At 28.0% G+C, this 19,934-nt stretch overlaps 1 protein-coding gene across 3 annotated transcripts in view; it reads right to left on the reverse strand.

Moving 5' to 3' along the window:
• Positions 1–19,934, reverse strand: part of LOC107449243 (irregular chiasm C-roughest protein) — a 265,730-nt gene that overhangs the window by 1,896 nt on the left and 243,900 nt on the right. For 2 of the 3 annotated variants that reach the window (XM_016064723.4, XM_071184650.2), the window contains exons 9-11: positions 19,501–19,614; positions 2,079–2,109; positions 1,239–1,380 (exon numbers count right to left, since the gene is read on the reverse strand). In XM_016064723.4, the coding sequence (XP_015920209.2) occupies positions 1,239–1,380; positions 2,079–2,109; positions 19,501–19,614 (287 nt within the window). Of the gene's footprint in view, positions 1–1,238; positions 1,381–2,078; positions 2,110–11,870; positions 14,070–19,500; positions 19,615–19,934 lie in introns of those variants that run through there. The other variant, XM_016064724.4, reaches the window with a different exon arrangement.

Genomic DNA, 19,934 nt, shown 5'->3' on the forward strand with positions numbered 1-19,934 from the left:
TTTACTTCAGAAATATTTATTTCGCCTAATTTATAATCAAAATTTTCCTTATATTCATGAAGCAATCTCTTTATATTAAAATTATTTGAAATTTAGTTAAATTCCAGTTAAGATTAATTCTATAAAGCCAATTGTATCCAAAAACGAATTCGAAATTTAACAGTGTTAAAAATTCAACTTTCTTTTTTAGTTTCGATGCACTACTTTTACTGTGATTTAGCATAACAGAATGATCATTTCACCCTTTTAGGTTTTAAAACTATTTCCGAGGGTTGAATTCTGTTTCGATATTTTCCGAAATTTCTTTTAACTTATTACTGAAACTCTTCCACCTGCACCATTTTAACCTGTTTATTATCGATTTCAACAGCTTTCATAACAGGAGTTGTTTGTTGTAATTCATTAAGACAATCTTATCCGGGTTTAAGTCATATATATTTATTTCATCTTTGCTTCTGAAATAATAATTGTCAACATCGATTTGTTTTGTCATATCGGTCTAAATTGATTTTTCATACAATGGGTTTTACTTTTCTCAATCAATAAATGACTAAAAGTAACTTCCTTTTATGTCTTCTGCCTTTTGATTGGTTAATTTTTTAACTAATTTGGTGTGCTTTATATATCAGACAACATATTACATTGATACCACGGCCTCTGTAAGTGTTGGACACTATGTTGCTGTAACCAAAAGATAGATAAATAATGGACGTCAACCACCTAGTATTTAATAAGTCCATATGTACTTCGTCATGATATCTTTCACATAATCTAAATGTTCATGAAATCTGACACATAAAATTATATAAAAGACTAAGAGGACAATTCCAGAACATACGGTCATCAGAATCTTGAGGACAAACCTAAAGTTTAAATTATTTTTTTAAAAAGTTTGAAGTACTACATGAATGGCTGTACTATGAGATCATAGTAAGCAACTATTAGATGTAATGGCATAAGGGTAGAAACGAATATCAAAGTTTTTACAACAGATAAAATATGCAGATGCATTATCTTAAACACCCGCAGAAGATTGTTTATTTTCTACTAATGTCATAATAATACTAAACATAGCTATTACTGGAATGTAATCGGAAAACCATTTAAGTTTTTTAAAAGGGGCTTTTTCGTTCGAACCTGTAGCAGACACTGGGTTTATGGACGCCGGAAGATGGCCCTTTCTCTCGGTTATCTTTAACTGCTGTAGTAACACATGCTGAAATAAAAATTAAACGCACCTTTATGTTTTCATAAAGAGGCCTGCTATCAGGTGTTGAGTTATTTTCTCTTTTGGTTGTGTAGAGTGCATCTGGTGGTATGGCTCCGTGCTTTGATCTACCATTATGAATAAGTTCTGCTGATCTACCACTTTCGGCATCACTGAAATAACAAATTTATTTTAGTACGTAACTAACACTTATATTAATTGTATTTTAAAAATATTTCAATTTCAATTTAGCAATCTACAAGCTCAGATAAAGATCGTTCGTTTGAAGTTCTGTCATCACAAGTTATAATCAAGCCTTTAGGAAAAACATTCTATTTCCATTACTGTTGCAAGTTCACAACAGATCTTTAACTGTGTAAGGTTAAGTTTTGTTCTTCTCTAACCAGCTAACTGGCTTAGGTTAAGTTTCGTCTTTCTCTAACATTTATAATAAGATCTCTAAGTGGATTATAAAATTGATGTATACAATTAAGGTTTGGTGACAAATTATTAGTCCAATTAAAAACTCAATCGAAATTTTTTTGCAAGATAAACACATTTAGATTTAGTTAAAACTTAACTTCAAGTTTAAGGTACACAAACTGATTTTCTTTTATTAATAAAGTCTTCTGAATAAAGATTTCAAAGATAACTTTACTTTGGAATTTGTTTTCAAAAATATACTTCCAAAAATCAAATTGATTTAAACGAAGTCTCACTACTTTTTAATTAAATCATTTAAGTTATAATATAAATATTTATAAACCTGTCATTGAATAAAAAATGTGTATTTCAAATGTCATATCTATTGTCAAAAATCAATTCAATAAATTTAGTCAAATGTAAATTGTAATATAAAAGTGCTTATTACCTTTCACTGCTCTCTGGTTTGAACCCTTTTCCTAAAAGAAACAAATTATATATTTTAATAATAAAATCTGCATATCAACAGTATATATTTTTCCCAATTAGTATAATATATACATAGAATAACTCTGTAGCAAAAAAAAAGAAGAAAAAAAGCAAGCGTGAAAAAGAAAAAGTTTAAAGAAAATCATACAAAATTAAGAAGGTGAGATGCTAGTTATTTTTCCTGACCTCTCTAACCTTTCACACAACTTACAGAAAACTTTCAGTTCTTTAGTTTTCTTGATATTGGTTAAATACGACACATAGAATTTTTTAATTACAACCCTAATTTTATGTTCATCTTTAAAGAGAAAATTAAAATATTTAAAAAAATCATATTCAGACTCAACTAAATTATCACACTTATTCCAAAACCAAATGATAAAAAATAATTATTTAAAAAACAAAAAAAGTTATATTATCTTTGTATTATAGTGATGTAAATTTCACCAGAAAACGGCAAGATCAGTTTCTAACTTAATTGATGATTAAAAATAAGACTAGATAAAAAATAATTAAGCTTTCTTTTATTTATTTTGTATATATGGGAAGATTTCATAAAATTGCGTCTTTACTATTCCTTAGATTCTATAGTTATATTTTGGTCTAAATCCCCAAAGAGCCCATAGGACTCCATAACCTCTTAACAATTACTTCACACCAGACCACAGTGCCACTTTCAAAGAAATGGATGGGTGTGCGGCCATCCAATATGGTGCCTGTCCAAAATCATGCCACATCTGCCATAATGGGCAATTTTTGTGACATTAGAGGATAATCTGAATATCATTCTCACAATATAACAGCATAAACCACATAAGGAACCTACTTCAGTTCTCCGATGTCCGAGAAATTGGGATATTTATGGTGGCGGTGATTGAATAATCTGATCAAGTACAATGTCGTACGTATGCACCTACAAGTCTTTGAAAAAGGCACTGTGATTATTGTACGGGATGACATATTGGAACACTAAGTCTAATTGCAGTTGATTTAATTGTGTGGAACCTGCGGGCTAACAGCATGCAACTAGTCGAAGATTTTCTGAAAAGTGAAGACGTTCTTCGGTTAATTATCACAAATCCTGCTAATAGGTAAGACGGGAATATATCCATATTCATCTCATTTTTCTTGTTATTTTTTATTGATTTTCTAATAGCTTTTTGGTGATTTCTGACACCTATGAGTGTTGCGCATGATCATTGGTGTGTTTAAAACGGATTATCACTTTTCTAGTATTATTTTTACCTAGGGTCATAAATAATATCGTTAATATTTGTTTAGAAGTTCTAGAAATAATCGACCGTATCAGAAATTATTTTAATTTTGAACAGTAAGGTTTTCCTTTGGAGAGAAATGTGATTTTATTTCCGAAACCGATTTTAATTAGAAATGTGATTGTAAACCTCCGAAAATTAATTGTATATGGGGAATTTCTTTATTTATTACGTAATCAATTAATATTTTTTAATGATAGAACTTAGTTGCCAACTTTTAAGGTTATAAATACCTTACAATATTTTAAAAAGCTTAAAGTATTTCGTAGTTTTCTAAAAATACAACCTTAAAATTTGAAGATCGTTAACTGAGTTTAATAAGACATATTTCAATAAATTAAATTAAGCAAAAATTATTTAAAAATATTAATTGTCAACTTGATAAATAAAGGTATTCCAGATATAAAATTCTTCGTAAGTTTACCAGGCGGAAGTAAAATCCCTTTCTTGTTTGAAAGAGTTATCTAACCCCACGGAAGTTCCTCGACTTCATTTTTTATAGTAAACTAGCCGCCTAAGGCGGCCAGCTGTCCGCCACGCTGAAGGTTTTCACAAATAAAGTTTTTTAAAACGTAGCAGGAAATCTGAAGATTAGTGGACAATTAAAGTGTTCCTGTCCTGCAATTTTGTCTTCATATCCAGTTCTGCTGCAGATGTGTTATAGCTCTTGAGGATGTTTGAAATTATATAGCTACAACGCTTAAGAAAAAAAAAACTAAAATGCTAAATACATGAAAAGAACACGAAAACGAATAAATGTTTTATGGTATCAATTTCTATTTCTATATAATTTTTTATGGTATCAAATTCTATTTCTATATCTGTTACGTCAAGCACTCAGGTATTATAATTTGATCTAGTTGTGCTTGTATAATTTTGATCTAGTTGCGCTTTCTACGTCATTTTGTTAACATCGTTTGGTTTGTTATTTAACATCGTTTGGTTTGTTATTTCTAAGTTAACTTTCAAAAAATTGGCTGGCATCAGCATTTTTATTCTTTAAGTTGCTTATTTTTTCTTTTGGAATTCGTTCCTTTTTAGCAAAATGTTTTTCAACCTAATCGAATTCTTTGCCGACTGTTCTCTGTATATATAAAGAAAATAAAGTAAATATTTTTAAAGTGTTGTGAAAGGAATTTTTAGTTGTACAAAGTACTACAATATCGCTACAAAAATTATCGTCTTCGCTTAAGAAAAAAAAAATAGAGCGTGGAAAGAAGAAGAAAAACTTATTATAACAATTATGAACAGCGACAAATATATCAAAGCGAAGCGTTCTATTTACGTATCGAATATGTTGCCACATTTTTAATACAAAAGTTAAACTTTTCTCCACTTTAATAAATGTAAACTAATGCGAACTTTACAATTAAATTATTAATTCCTTCGTATATCATTGGTTTAAGTTGTCGAAAATTAATATTTCAATTGTAAGGTTCGCATTAGCATACATTTATAAGAGTGGGGAAAAGTATATGCATTTTTTAATAGTTTTTTGAATATGGCTCTTTGAAGACGAAAAAGCAGACGAAAAGCATAGACTTACAAAATGACTGATAACTAAATAACTAATCCAAATTTTTAAAAAAGAAAAAAAATACTTCTTCATTGTGTCAAAACACAATTATGTGCCGAGTTTCGTGCCTGGGCGAGGCTTCTGGGGCGATATATTGTGATTACAGACACACACACACACACAGCCGCTTTTATTATTATGTATAGATAATATCTATTTTTTTAAAACAAATAAATATAATGATAATAATAGTGATGTATAACTTCTTATTCATTGTTTGACATTTGCATCTAATGCAGCAAATTTTGCATGTTTCTTTCAATATTATTTCCAGAATCTGTTTAACAACCAGTAAGTAGGGCTTTGCATACTCTCACCATAATCAGCTTGTTATGAATGTCTGCCTGACTAACAGGCGGCGCTGCAATCATTTACAGAAATTCTGATTATGTATCATTTGTGTGGCAGGCAACAAAATGGTACGGAAGGCGTGCTAAGAAGTCTAACAAATATTACCTCATCACAATAATTCTTTTTACAACTATAACATTTGATTTTTACTAAATATGGCCTTTTTATTCAGTGCACCATTCTACACTGAACTATTCTGCAATACAGCTAAACATAAATTTAATTTTAATCAATATAATCTGTATCAAAATAATGAAAAATTGCTTAATGTTATAATAGTCAAAACTCAAACTTTATTTAAGCCTGAACAAAAATCGAAACCTTTCTTATTAAAATTCCCTTTTGGAACTAAAACTTAAAAACCTATTATTTCAATGCTGCCCGTATCAGAAGAGTATATTTCTGTTTTAATTAATTTTGCTATAAAAACACTCACATAAATCATGAATAAAATAAGTGCATTTTTACTGGTATCATTTAAACAATCTAAAAGCAGTTTTGAGAGCTTTCCAAGTATGAAATGATAATAAAATCTCAATAAAAGCATAATAAATCGATATAAGGGAAATTGTGAGTCCAGACGGTGATTAATATCATTAATCAATTAAATTAAGCGCAATCCTTTTTTAACTCTAACAGAAAAGAACTCTAATGTTCTAGTTCTTTTTACAACAGCGTCATTTTCTTGGGTCTTTTTTACTATTTTATTTGGAGCAAATGTTAATGGAAAATCCGTAATTACCTTTTATGGTTATAAATTATTCTTAGACGGAAATGGAATAAATTCGAATGCACAAGAAGAGGACCTCTCAAGTTCTTTTTGTAGTTCCATCGGTGCATAAAATAAAAAAAAATTCATTCCAGAAGAAATTTTTTTTTTCATTAAGAAGTTCCATTTTTCGATTCCTCACATTTTGACGATAAACGAATAAAATATTCGATGGAATATCTTATCACAATGAAAATAAAATAAATAGGATTGCGTTGGTAAAGTTAGAACACAATCGAAACACAGCATGAATCGGATAATTTAACTTGAAATTAGGCATTATTTATTTATTTATTTATTTATTTTTTGAAACTACGCTGATGAAATTTGTTGTTTTGATACTTTGTTTTTTTTTTCCTTTTGTTTACAAGAAAATAAACTGCGTTGCGCATATTTATCATACTAAAATATTTTGTACGTTGTTTAAATTTAAATATGCTAAATTCTTTTAACACTGAAATAACAATTAAAGCTCTCAATATCTGCTCTATATCAGACGTAAATACTGATGTAAAATGAAGTATCTGCAGTGTTATTAAACTTTTACCATAAATTACAAGATACATGTAAATAGGAGGTCATGGTAGCTTCTTTTTATCCGTTATGACGTAATTACGTCCTTCATGATGGCCACGTGACCATTTGCAAAGAAGCAATTTCAGTGGAACTCAGGTAGTGATGTTCAGATTGTTCGCCGAGTCAAACGAATTGTGGATCGAGGCAAAGCAGTGTAGTTTATGTATATGGAGAAGTGAAATAATTGCGTATTCTTTATCCGTAGTCATCAATGTGGAGGCATCAGAGTTATTTTGCTTTATTTTATTTTATAACTGTCGTAAAACAGTCGACCATTTTTGAGTTCACGACTATCAATGCTAAATTCCTTAGCTTTGTGATTTTGAACACAACTCAGAATCCCCATATAAAGCATTGGGTCAAAATGCTTTCGCTGAGGACTTTTAGTTTGAACCCTTCTTTGAGTTATATACAGAGGAAAGCCACGAAATCCTCCCCCGGTTAGCCCGTCAGCAAGGGGATTCTTACCCATGATCCGTTTACTACTAAGGATATTTTACGTCATTTCTGGTGGATGGTACGATCCGGGTGAAAAATTTGTATCGATCAGCCATTGCTTGGATTCGATCCTGGGTCCCTTCTATCTCTCGAGTCACCGTGGCAGGAGAGATGTATTCAGCATTTTCATTTTTTTAAAAATAATTATTTATAAAGAGATAATAAAAGGAAAAATATAAAACATATTATTTTATAGGATAAATGATAGTGTGATAGGATAATGATAGTAGCATTGACTGAGAAATTATGTAAAATTCACTATGATGTTTTCCACTCAAATAGCGACGCAAATTGTTTGCTAAACTATTTAATGCTGACGCGCGCCTTTTTCATATTGGTATAGAGCACCCGGTTACCAACACAAAGATTCCAGAGTCTATCCCATGAAAATCTCTACCGCAATCCTCCACGACATCTTTAAAATCACAGTGCTTGAAATTTTATTCGTGTCTCTGCATTTAAAATACTTTGAAGTATTGCAATTTTTATTAAGTGTAGTTTATAAAATAATGCTTATCTGAACTTCTCGTTAAAATACATTTAAATTTTTACTTACCCGAATTCTAATATTTTAATTTAAATTGCTTTCATTTAAGTAAATTGTTAGTTTTAATATTGAAGTTTACTACCGAATACCTATGTTTATTTTCCCTCTAGAAGTACTTCGCTTTTACAAAAATTACTTCAATCAATAAAGACATAAGCAGCTCACAACATGGTCGAAAAAAGAAGGCATTTTTTTAGCTATTTTTTTTTTCTTTTTTACAAACAGTATTGAATGAAACATTTTCGGATTAGAGAAGAAGCATCCACTAAATAAATAAAAAAAGAGAGAAAATAATGTACAAAAGGATAACATCAGCTATGGGTTTCACCACAATCTGTTACTAAACCTCTCAAGGGATCTGACACATACATGGTGTCTATTTCAACGCCAAAGCTGGCCAAACTGTTACTTTTTTTGTTTGTTATTATTTCTCTTCGATCAAGAAAGTTTTGCCAACTTCGCTTAGTTAATGAGAAGAGGAAAGGCGGATGAGAAGGAATTTACTTAAGATAGAGTTTGATTAGAAACATGCGGATTCGAGAACTAAGAAGAATATAGCTGGAGGAATGGCATTTGAGTTCCCTGGAGTTTGGCGATAGCTTTGTAATGGGAAAAGACTTCTTGCGACTTTTTTTTTCTTTGTTTTAATGTAGATAAAATAGAGTTCTTTTGGATCGCAATAAATTCGTGTTATTGGGCTAGCCAATAATGAAAAGGTGCGTGCATTGGAAGCATTTTTAAAATACAGTTCTTTATAAATAAAAAAGTAAGTATTTTAAAAGGTAAGGTGACAGTATTTTTCCTTTCTTGTATTGTTTTAAGGAAACAATTCATGGATTTAAAAACTGTCGAAAAAAACCTAGGTATTGTTGCCTTGTCCAGAAGTGCAAGGAAAATTAAATTTGTCCAAAAGTATCTAAAACAGTGGTATTGATGTAACCTAGGTATTGAGGATTATATAAGCATTAAACATTGGATGTGTTTCTGCGATAGACTGTTTGATACTCTAGGATAAAACTAAGAAAAACGACGTTTTTGATTTACTAAATTTTTGCCAGATTATAATATGTTTTCTTTGCCATTTTTTTATTTCTAAATAACGCACTATCTAAGCTTTCCCATTTTTCTAGAATCACACAACACCACATAAACATTATAGAAAGTGGCATAATATCAAGTTTAAACAAAAAATAATGTTCTGATGTATCGAGTGTATTCTGTAATCACCACCCTTAACATCGATTTTTAAAATTTTTGTTCATTCTGGAAGACGCGTGCCTTTTAAGCTGACTACCGCGAAGTGGCCAACCGCGATCTAGAACTACACTTCATTCATGATCCTGCTAGTTCTGAAGGGGGGAATCTTGTTGAATTGTAAAATTATCTTAATATGCAAAACTAAGATGCTCAGAATTGAATACAATAGTACAATTGGGTATCTTCATGCAACTTTGAGTGTAGAATAGTAATAAAATTTTCAAATATTATTTTGTTACAAAAATAATCTTAAGAAATTCACTCTTGTTTGACATTTATAGGCATTTAAAGCTTAATTATACTAAAAAGAACATGCACGATACTTGACAGTTAAAAAATGAAATAATTAAATAAAAATTAAATTTTTCAAAATGTTATTTCTCAATTTTTTTCCTTTCATACGAAATATATAGTGCATTTACTGTGATGTTGTTTAAGATGATAAAAATATTGTTAAACTTAACGATTTCATTATTTTAGTAAATTCTGTAATAAATTACTGTTTGTATTTTTTGTAGTCAATAATTTTTGTGCAAACGAATTCAAAATGTTGCATTGCTGTTCTAGAATGTTCTAAAAAGGCATCATGCGAAAACAGCATTAAATGGGTCAGGCAATTTAATCAGTGGCATATGCTAATTAATTATTTAAAATTTATATTATATTTTAAATAATTATTTAAAGTTTACTGCCAGAGTCATTGAGATAGAAACTAAGAATGTGAAATCAAATCGGTGAATTAAATGAAAGGATATGCTATTTATTCGCTACTTTTATGGTTGGTTCTCATTACGAAATTTCAAATCCTGTACTAAAATAACCGAACACTTGATAGCATTTATTACGAAATTATTACGAAGTATGATTTCAAGCAAGATCCTTGTTATTTCTTAGTTAAGTTTTATGATGAGTTTATCAACTCTGATAGGTTTCATGATTTAATAACGATTTTCAAAAAAAAAAAAAATAACCTTTTCTAAAATAAGTAAACACTTGAAAGCATTAACACTGATTTGAAATTATTACGAAGTAAGATTTCAAGCAAGACTTTTGTTAATTCTCAGTTGATAAGCTTTATGATAACATTAGCAACTATTATGATTTTTTAGATTTAAATTTTGGTTTCAAATAAGTCAAAACTCTTACTTTTCATAAACATTTTTTAATTCAAAACATTTAACAGTTCAACGGTTGCTATGTACAAGGGTAACAACTTCTTTACCACATTTATGAATGTTAGGTTACAATACTGAACAAACAAGTTTCTTAAAACAATTTTCAACATGTACAAAACACCCAATTTAATAATGAATTTTTACGTTGTATTTACATTTATATAATATTTTACTTACAAGCATTTTTCATTATTAAATTTTGAATCATGTATCATACATATGCTTTGCTGTTTATATTAATAAAAGATCTATAATTATAGTTTCAAACATCGTTTTTATATTATAATAAGTATCATACAGTAAATGAATATTTCAAAAACTGCTTTTATAGAATAATTAAAAGGGGTTCCTTTAAAAAAATAAAATTATGAAGCATACGATTACACTTAGTCTAAAGATGCAATAAATATAAATTGGAAAATCTATAAGAACGGATATAATTTAAAACATCAGAAATTGCTTTAGTTAAATTCTGTAAATGAAAAAGCAGGTAAAAATTAATTAAAAATATTTGACTGATAAAATTTTAAGATTAGTATTAATATAAAAAATTTATTATAAATTAAAATGTTTTTGTAAAATTATTGATCGCTTAACGTTTTACATATGTGTTTAATTAATTTTCTGATATAATATATTTACTTTCACATAAAGGAAACATTGGCTAGCTCTAACAGTTACATGATATAACACCCAAAGCAATATATGAACAATAAAACGTAGTTTTAAATAACACAGCAAAGCAATAGCATTAAAGCATATATAACAAACCAATGATTCATAATATTTTTACAAATTACAAAAATTTAATATCACACTGCTGCTGGCGATGAGAAAAAAAGTAGCACAATAGGCGAAAAACAATTTAAAATCCCAATAAAACATTGAATTATTTACACAATACAGCTTTTTTTCGTAGATAGAATATTGGATATGAATTTTCGGGCCTCCACAAATTCAATTACAAGCTCGCGATTAGCTAATAAAATACTTAAGTGGTGGGTGATTGGATGCGTAGAAGTGACATCATTGTAGGAAAATCATCGTATTTGATGATTCAGAAGCCAATCAGCTTCGATTCACACGCGTGACGCCACTTACAGGTAACCAATTAAATTTGATTTTAATCCCATGGTTAGGCATAATCACTTCCTATCTCCTCTAGTTGCAGGAATGCATTTCTAGCTCAAAGCATAACATATTATTGTGTTATCGAATAAAAAAAAAAGATTAAAGTAGACACAATATCATACAGACAAATTCTCGTTTATGCAAATCCTTAGCGAACAAAGTATCGTACACTTTTAAACTCATGTGTTAAAAAACGAAGATTGTGAAAACAACGGTTGCGTCTTGAAGTTCCCACAGCTTCAGATCAATAAGTACCAACTATACAAGGAAATAAAGGTGGGAAATACGCGATGCTAAAAACGTTGCTAGAATCGTGGGCAAAATTACTATATTGGTCACAAAATTGTGGAGCCATATATTATTTTTAATGCTTACGAATATTTTTAATGGAAGCTCGAATGAATATTATTTCCTTAATCGATATTCATTTTTTTTTTTTGCATACACTCATCCGAGTTCAAATTTCAATATGACAGATGAACGTTCTAGTTCTAAATAAAAGACATCAAAATATCAATTTTTGAAAATCTATAAGATACACTATTAGACAATTTTTGAAACATAAAATTTAAAACTTCTTAATTTAATAGATCCAAATTTCTTTTTTTTTTTATATTATTGCAAACCGATTTTATATATCTGGTTAGCTTAAAAATATTAATAAAGGATGAAAGTAAACCCGAAAATTTTTAATAAATATAACGAACCCTTATCAATCCCAGGCTCAACTCGTCTTATTTTTACAACTTACTCTTGTTTAAATTTAGATAAACTATTAGTATTTTTTTGAATAACACAGTTTTTTACGTTGTTTGTTGCATTATTTCCTCTATTTCCTAAAGTTTTCCTCTAAAAATCGATTAACAGTGCAACAAAAAAAAAAGGTGTGAAATGAAATCGAATCAATGTTAAATAGTATTTATCGCGAGAAAATCGCTCTAATTGACAATTTGGTTAAGCGAGATACTCTTCCAATAATATTCTATAACTTCAGTTTTTGTCTAGGCATGATATTTTGTCTACTCTAAATTTTATCCAGGATTTATTTATCTCCAAATCATTAAATTGCTTGTTAGTACTGAATAATATTCGTACTGTAAAAAAAAGTGCATTGCCAGAAAATCTCTAGAAAACTTGAATTCTATAAACTTTTCTCGTAACATTATTGGTTCGTGGTTAAAAGTTTGTGGCCAAATTTTCGCTGGACAAAACTTCGCTGATACATAACTAACTACCTGAGTAAAAAACTTCATCGATCCATAATTTCGAGGGTACAAAACTTCATTTATTTAAAATTTCATAAATGAAGACCTTTTTATGAAATGTAGAACTGATAGAAAGTTTCTTTTTCGAGGGGGAGTGGTGACTGAGTTTACTTTTCAGCTATTTCCCAGAACGGATTATACACTCTAATGAACAAATTAATTTTTAATAAAAAAAATTATTTTGCTTGAGGTAAATCATACATTTTTAAACTTTTTCAAAGCTCACCACCCACTGTGCAAGTTAAAATTTTTTTAACTCTCCCTTGACTAAAAATTCTTTTACGAAAGTTTATTGAACAATTAAAAAAAGCTGATTAAAATTCTTAAAATTTTTTAATGTGATACACTTTTATTAAATCTTTCACTGATCAATAAATTTTTGAAACTATGCAAATAAGTATGCACTTATTATTATATGTTAAACATCATTCAATTATCTATAAAAATATAAAATTTAACATTTTTACTTTTATTAAAATTAAGTTAATTATGAATTTGAATTTATTAATGTTAATTATTCACTTTAGAATTTGTTTGTGCGAAGTTTAGTACACGCTAAGTTTTGTCTACGCTAAGTTTCGTCTACGTGAAGTTTTGTCTGCGAAGATTTTATTGAGATCAACACATTACATTATTGCATTTTAATGCAGTAACATTATTAGAAAATTAATGGAATCCCTGTTTCCTAGAGATTTTCTAGTAGCAATACAGTTTTTAATTATGTATTACTTTTTTACAGTGCGGTTATACGATTTTTTTTTATTTTGTGGAGGCCCATCGCTATTCCAAACTCACAAAGAAAAACAAAATAGATTTAAGGGAAAGTTCAGTCAGTCAAGCAGCTACTTGAAGCACTGTTCCATAGTCAGTTGTTTCAATAACTTGTTGCGTTTCGACTTTTCAACAGTTTAGGATAGTCGAAAATTATCAAGTTAAGAATGAACGTATTACAGATAGTCATATTCATGGTAAGCTCTAATAGTAATTTCCACTTTGTTCGAATCCAAATAATGTTTTTAAATGTGCATTTACAGTATCAAACAACTGCATACCAACTTATTATCCGTCGGTACACGATAATCTTACTTTAATCTTGCCCGAATACTTGCTTTATTGTCCTCTGATAGCATAAACTAGCTTGAAGCTCTGTAGACCCGGAAGCCATTCGTTTACGTAACTTTTTTATTCTTTTTTAACAGCAAGATAGTTTAGTTAGTGAATCAAATTTTCAGAAACTGTAATAAGCTTCGTTTCAATTTATTTACCATTATTGATTACCAGACTTGATGTATAGTTCAACATCAAAAACATTTGTTGACACACATTGACAAGAACTTGATGAACAACTCGTTTCTTCCATTTAAATTATGAACCGAAAAATATTATTCATTTTTCAGTAACAGTTATGATTTATAGATAGTTTCACACTCGCAGTTATCAATAGTTATAGGTTAAGATTTCCGGACGGGTGTTCGTATTTCTGCTCGATTCTCTTCATCTTGCGTGAGAGGTACTGAAGCAAGTTTTGTGCCTATGGGAAACGTATATTAGATGCAAGTGGCTTTTAAATTCAAATTTATCTCATATTTGTACCTTAAAGCCTAGACATAAATATTTTCATAAAATAATAGATTACCTAATTATAAAATGGCTACATTTAGGGAAATGCAATTATGATGTTTTGCTTACCACTAAGTAAAGGGAGAAAGTTAATAACATTACTTAAAGCCATAATTTCTTAATATATACACTAAAAATAAATCTTAGTAGATTAAATAAAATGAATAAAAATCTAAATGGCTGAGAGTACTTTAATATAATTAATCACTCGGAGAATTTTAACTATGTATGGCCTACCTAAAATTGGGAAACATAAGTGTAAAGAAGAAAAAAACAATAAACGCTTCTTAATATTATCATGTATAAATATAAATCCTTCAAATAAATTTAAATAGGTAACATAGTATAAGTTACTAATATAATATAATAATATAGTATAATAATATAGGTAACTATAATATAAATTAATATAAATTATACGAAATAAGAAAAAAAGGGTGTAAGGGTAAGCGCATCTTGAGAGGTTATTAAAAACTGAGAAAAATTATTCAGCTTTTATTTAAGGAAACACCCTTTTGCCACAAAAGTTGAATTATAAGTAAAAAGAAGTGTTTTGAACATCAAAATAGAAAATTGAGATAAAGAGTGTGTGGTTAAAATTTTTAAGACAAGCAAATTTCGATGACAAACAGTTATCTTCCTAATTTTTTCAATAAAAATTATGAATTATTAAGCTTTTAATTTAATTATATATGGTTAGCTAATTAAGTTCAGAGCAAATAATTAGAGCAAGAGTCGATGACTGTAAAATCTGACGAATTAATACTGAGTAAAGTGAGATGAAAATTCACGAACTGTTTTTTGCCATTTTTAACTTCACTTTCCTCGCTTAAGACTAGTCAGAATGCGATAACGTTTCTTTCCCTCTCTTAAATTATAATTTGAGTTCCTTAATGTGAATACTTTTTTAAATTCAGTTTTGACAATGATTCTAAAAAATATATATTCAGTGCGGTGATTACTTAAGACCCTGTATATTGTTTCTAAGATTAAATTTAAAAAAAACCCGTTTTAAAATAGATAAGCTATGTTATAATTATGTTTATAAGATCAATTGCTTTTATGTATAAATTATTTTTTAAGTGTCCCACAAAAATAAACGAACGTTAAAACCAGAAAGGAAAAAATTTTTACAATTTTACTCATATTTATTTCTAAACTGAAAAAAAATATAACATTATAATAATATTACTATAGCATATTAAAGTACTTAAATATTAATGCATTAGCAAATTTATATGGCATTAGTTTGATCAATTATTTTGCGCTCGTCTTTCAAAAAATACTTCAACAGTAAGGATAAGTTTGTCAGAAAAAAAAAATTTCGAAAATATAAAAATTAAGACATTCTTTGATCTTTTAGCATAATTTTAGTTTATAACGTCACGAATGAATTTAAAGCTTTACACTAAAATTTTCTGCTTAAAAATTAAATTTTACTCACAAGTTATATTGAATTATAATATATTGTTTGCATTTTCTTTTAAATATTCATATTATAAAAAATACTCACACGTTAAAATCTTACTAAAATAGGATGCCTAAACTTAAGATTCAAAGCAGTAATTTAATTTAAAATGGAAGCAGAAATTTATTTCGTGTAAAGAGATATATAAATGCGTTAATAAATTAACGTTAATGTTTAATATTAACTTATCTTTAGGAATAGGAAAATTATATCAATTTGCAATAGGGCTTAAAAAGGAAAAAAAGGCACTGTTACATTTTCAGATTTTTTTTAGAATTATTTACTCCATCAAGTAATTCAAATAAAGAACATGATTTCATTATATCTTGTTGTCGATATAGATAAAAAGAAATACAAATAGATAATTATACAAAAAGATAAATCACAATTTATTAAAATATTAATAATATTAACTCTGATTTTTTTTATAAGTATTTGATCACTATAAAATAAAAGTAAGCAAACTTTAACTATTACTATATAAGACGTATGACTAATTTAGATTTAACTATAACAATATTGTATTAAATTCCATAATACATAAATAGATATAAAATGAATATTTTTCTTCAGTAAATATACATAAATAATTATATTATGTTTAAGCCATTAATTCTATTTGAACAACATATTTTTTTCGAATTAAAGCATTTTGTAAATTTAAGACTGTTTTAAAATTTCAAAATTTAAGTTTTATTTCCATAAACATAACAATAAAGAACAGGTAAATATTTGACTAGAACTTTAGTTCTAGTCTAAACTAATAAAGACAAATTCAAATTAAAAAAAGGAAATAAAGAAACAAAAAATAAAGAATAAAATAATAATTATAAGCATGCTAACAAATTAAATTAAGATTTCTTACTATAAATAATAATGGGATTATTTTACAGAATCGATGTTTATATAATTATATTTTAAATTTTCAGAATTTTCAAGCCACTTGCATAATAAACAATTTTTTAAGCTAAACTTAAATTTATTTAATCAGATTAAGTAAGAAAAAAAATAATTTTCATTGCTTTCACAACACAACATCACTTAATTAAAACGATGTATTTAATTCATCTATTACTTTCGGAGTGAACTAAATTAACAATGTTATATATTGTTATAATTATATTTGATTATTAAGACTGCTTTTTCATGTCATCAGTAATTACAATATCGAGCAACATTTTGTAACTTTCAAAGCAATCGAAACAAATAATGTCACAACAGAACGTCTCAATATTGCAAGTTTGAAAGAGTATTGAGATTCTCTATATCAATTCAATTCTTCCCTGATTCTATACTTTTGAGTACAACGATTAAACTTTGCATATCAATTATTTATTCGTAGTTTGCTGCACGGCAACCATAACCTGTGCCATACTGGATTAAGGAATATTTCACTGTCTATGGGTCTCAGATTTGAATTCATCTAATATTTTCGGAATAAACTAAATTAACAATGCAGTAATTCAATGATGTTGCAATTACATTTTATTTCTTAAACTGCTTTTTCATGTCATCAGTTATTGTAGCAGTACAATATAGAGCAGCATTTTTTAACTTCCAAAACAATAGACACAAACAGTGTCACACCAGAATGTCTCAATAATGCAAATCTGTAAAAGTATTGAGACTCTCTATACCAATTCAATTCTTCCCTGATTCTATACTTTAAAGTTGAACGCTTAAACTTTGCATATCAATTATTTATTCGTAGCTTGCGGCACGCTAACCATAACCTGCGCCATACTGGATTAAGAAATATTTCACTGTCTATGGGTTTCTGATTTGAATCCGTCCAAAGCCGATTCGTATATTGTTCTCTGGTTAGAGTTGATTTGTGTGCTGACTATCGGCAACTGCAGCACTGGCAACAAATATGACTGTCAGGAAACTGATTGCTGGTTACAAATCCCTTACCGCTGGGTAAGCCAGGAGAGGGATACACGATCATTCATATTAACTTCCATGAATGCAAGCTTGACTTGTCCTTAAATGCACAGCAATGTAGATCTGCATCATATATTTAATCAAGCTCACATCGCTTTATGTAGCAACCCTTGCATAGTGTTTTATTCATAGTTTTAATTTTACCAAAACTATTATATATTTTTCGAACATAGTTAGAATTTTCGACAGTTTATTTCTATGCAGACAATTTTCATTGTTGGCCTCGCTATCTGAGGGCAATTTCAATTACAGCGGCGGTTATGAATTATGATTAGTTCAATAAAAAGTCATTATGTTTGAAAACTATTATTTATAGAAAAATTTATGTTATCATTCTACGCAGTAGATTTGCAGAATTTAAGGAAGGAGTGTTCATGCTGATGTAGAAATACATTAATATGTTTATGGTTTTTTAAAAATTAAAAAAAAAAATTTATGAGTTTTATTTAATCATTTTTTTTTCATTTTCCCTAGTAACTACACCCATGTTTAGAGATATTTCAAACATTATTTTTTTTAAAAAAAATTCATGCATTTGTATATAAGGGTTAAAAATTATCCTGCTCAGAGAGACACGTTCAAAGTCACATGGTTAGGAAGATTAATATCTATAATATTGAGCAGGTTGTTAAACGTAGATAATAAACTACATGCTACTTTGTTACAACATGTTACTTTTTTCCAGAATTTTTTAGAAATTTTATGAAACACTAATTTAATATTTATAAATACATTGAAGCATTTACATTTGAGTAGCCATGAGCACAATCGCCAATAAATTAAATTTCAGTTTGCAATACATATAATTCATAGGAAGGAGAAATTTCAAATGCATTCGAGTCAATATTTTCAAGAAAACGTAAACTAGTTATATAAAGCAAGTTTTTATTTTTGTTATTTGCAATGCCATCATAGATCATAAAATAATTTTTCTTTACCTCTTAAATAAGTGAACAATACGATAATGATCATCTACGTATTCCCAAGTAAAATTCCTTGTATCAAAAAATTATAATTTAATCCACATGAAAATTCAAATGCTTGTTGTAACAATTAACCATAGTTGCACACTTAATTAAAAAAAATTTAAAAATGATTTTAACTATTTTAAGTATTGTAATAATAAAACGTAGTAGTTTTTTTTCCTAAACTGTGGTTAGAAAGCGAAAAATAGTCTATCTATAATGAATACCAATTCAGAACACCAGTGCATATTTTTTTTATGGTTTAAAAAAATAAAAAATATGGATGAACTGTAAAGTTATTTACTCAGAAATGAAACTTTTCAGGAACGTTATATATAAATTAATTTTGAAACATGAAAAGAAAAATTTGTTTACGAGTATAGGTGCATGAATTTTGATTTGCAGGCCAATAGATCGTTAAAAACTGAAAGAAGAAAATTTCTTAATGTTTAAATTAAATGAAAAATGATATGATGTATAAAAGATAACGAAAAGACATAGTCCAGAATGCAAGAAACGTCTTTTTCATTACGAGCTTCGAACATATACATTAGTAATCTGAATCTATAATTTTACGCAAATTAAAATAAGTCCTTTTAATTAGTTTAAAATAATTATTCAAAAATAATAATTGAAAAATGAAAGTAATTTTTAATGATTTCTTTTTTTAAGGATTTCTATCTTAAAATTAATTAAAATTTGCTTCTTTTTTTTTTAAATTTCAATATTTTCAACAATGAAATAAATATTAGTATTTAAATATTGGTAACGTAAATTTGACTCGAACAATGAAAAGTACAAGCGGCCTGGTTTTACTTTTTGTTCATAACTAAAAACAAAAATAAGAAAACCATGCTTTTAAATCAAGTGAAGAAAATAAAACTGAAATAAGAAGAAATGATACAATAAATAAAATCAATCAAAGGTAAAATAATAAAAATAAAACTTAAAAATACGGTACTTACGATTGAAGCACATTCTTTCAGCTTTTAGAAGATAAAGAATAACTAAAGTAATGATGAGAAGAAGTATAATACAGCCTACAACGATACCTATTACAACAGACATAGCAACAGGTTCTGAAAAAAAAAACATTTATTAGTTTTAGATAGATTCAATAAAAATTAAACACACATTAGAATTAATATAATGCATACACTAAAAATAAAAAACTCCGTATCAAATTACGGCACTCAGGATTGCCAGTACTATTTAACGTAAAATCTTTTTTCACCAGAACATGTTAAGGTATAAAAAATCTGATTTACCTTAATTTTTAAAGTAATAATTACTGTAAAATCACCAAATTACTCTAATTTAATAAATACTATTGTAAAAATTACGATAAAATATTTCACGGTAAAAACGGATTTTACGGATAATGCATCCAAAGTGTGTA

The sequence above is a fragment of the Parasteatoda tepidariorum genome, chromosome 10 (assembly GCF_982258835.1).
Source record: "Parasteatoda tepidariorum strain Cologne lab strain chromosome 10, Ptep-v5.0, whole genome shotgun sequence".
NCBI classification, from domain to species: domain Eukaryota; kingdom Metazoa; phylum Arthropoda; class Arachnida; order Araneae; family Theridiidae; genus Parasteatoda; species Parasteatoda tepidariorum.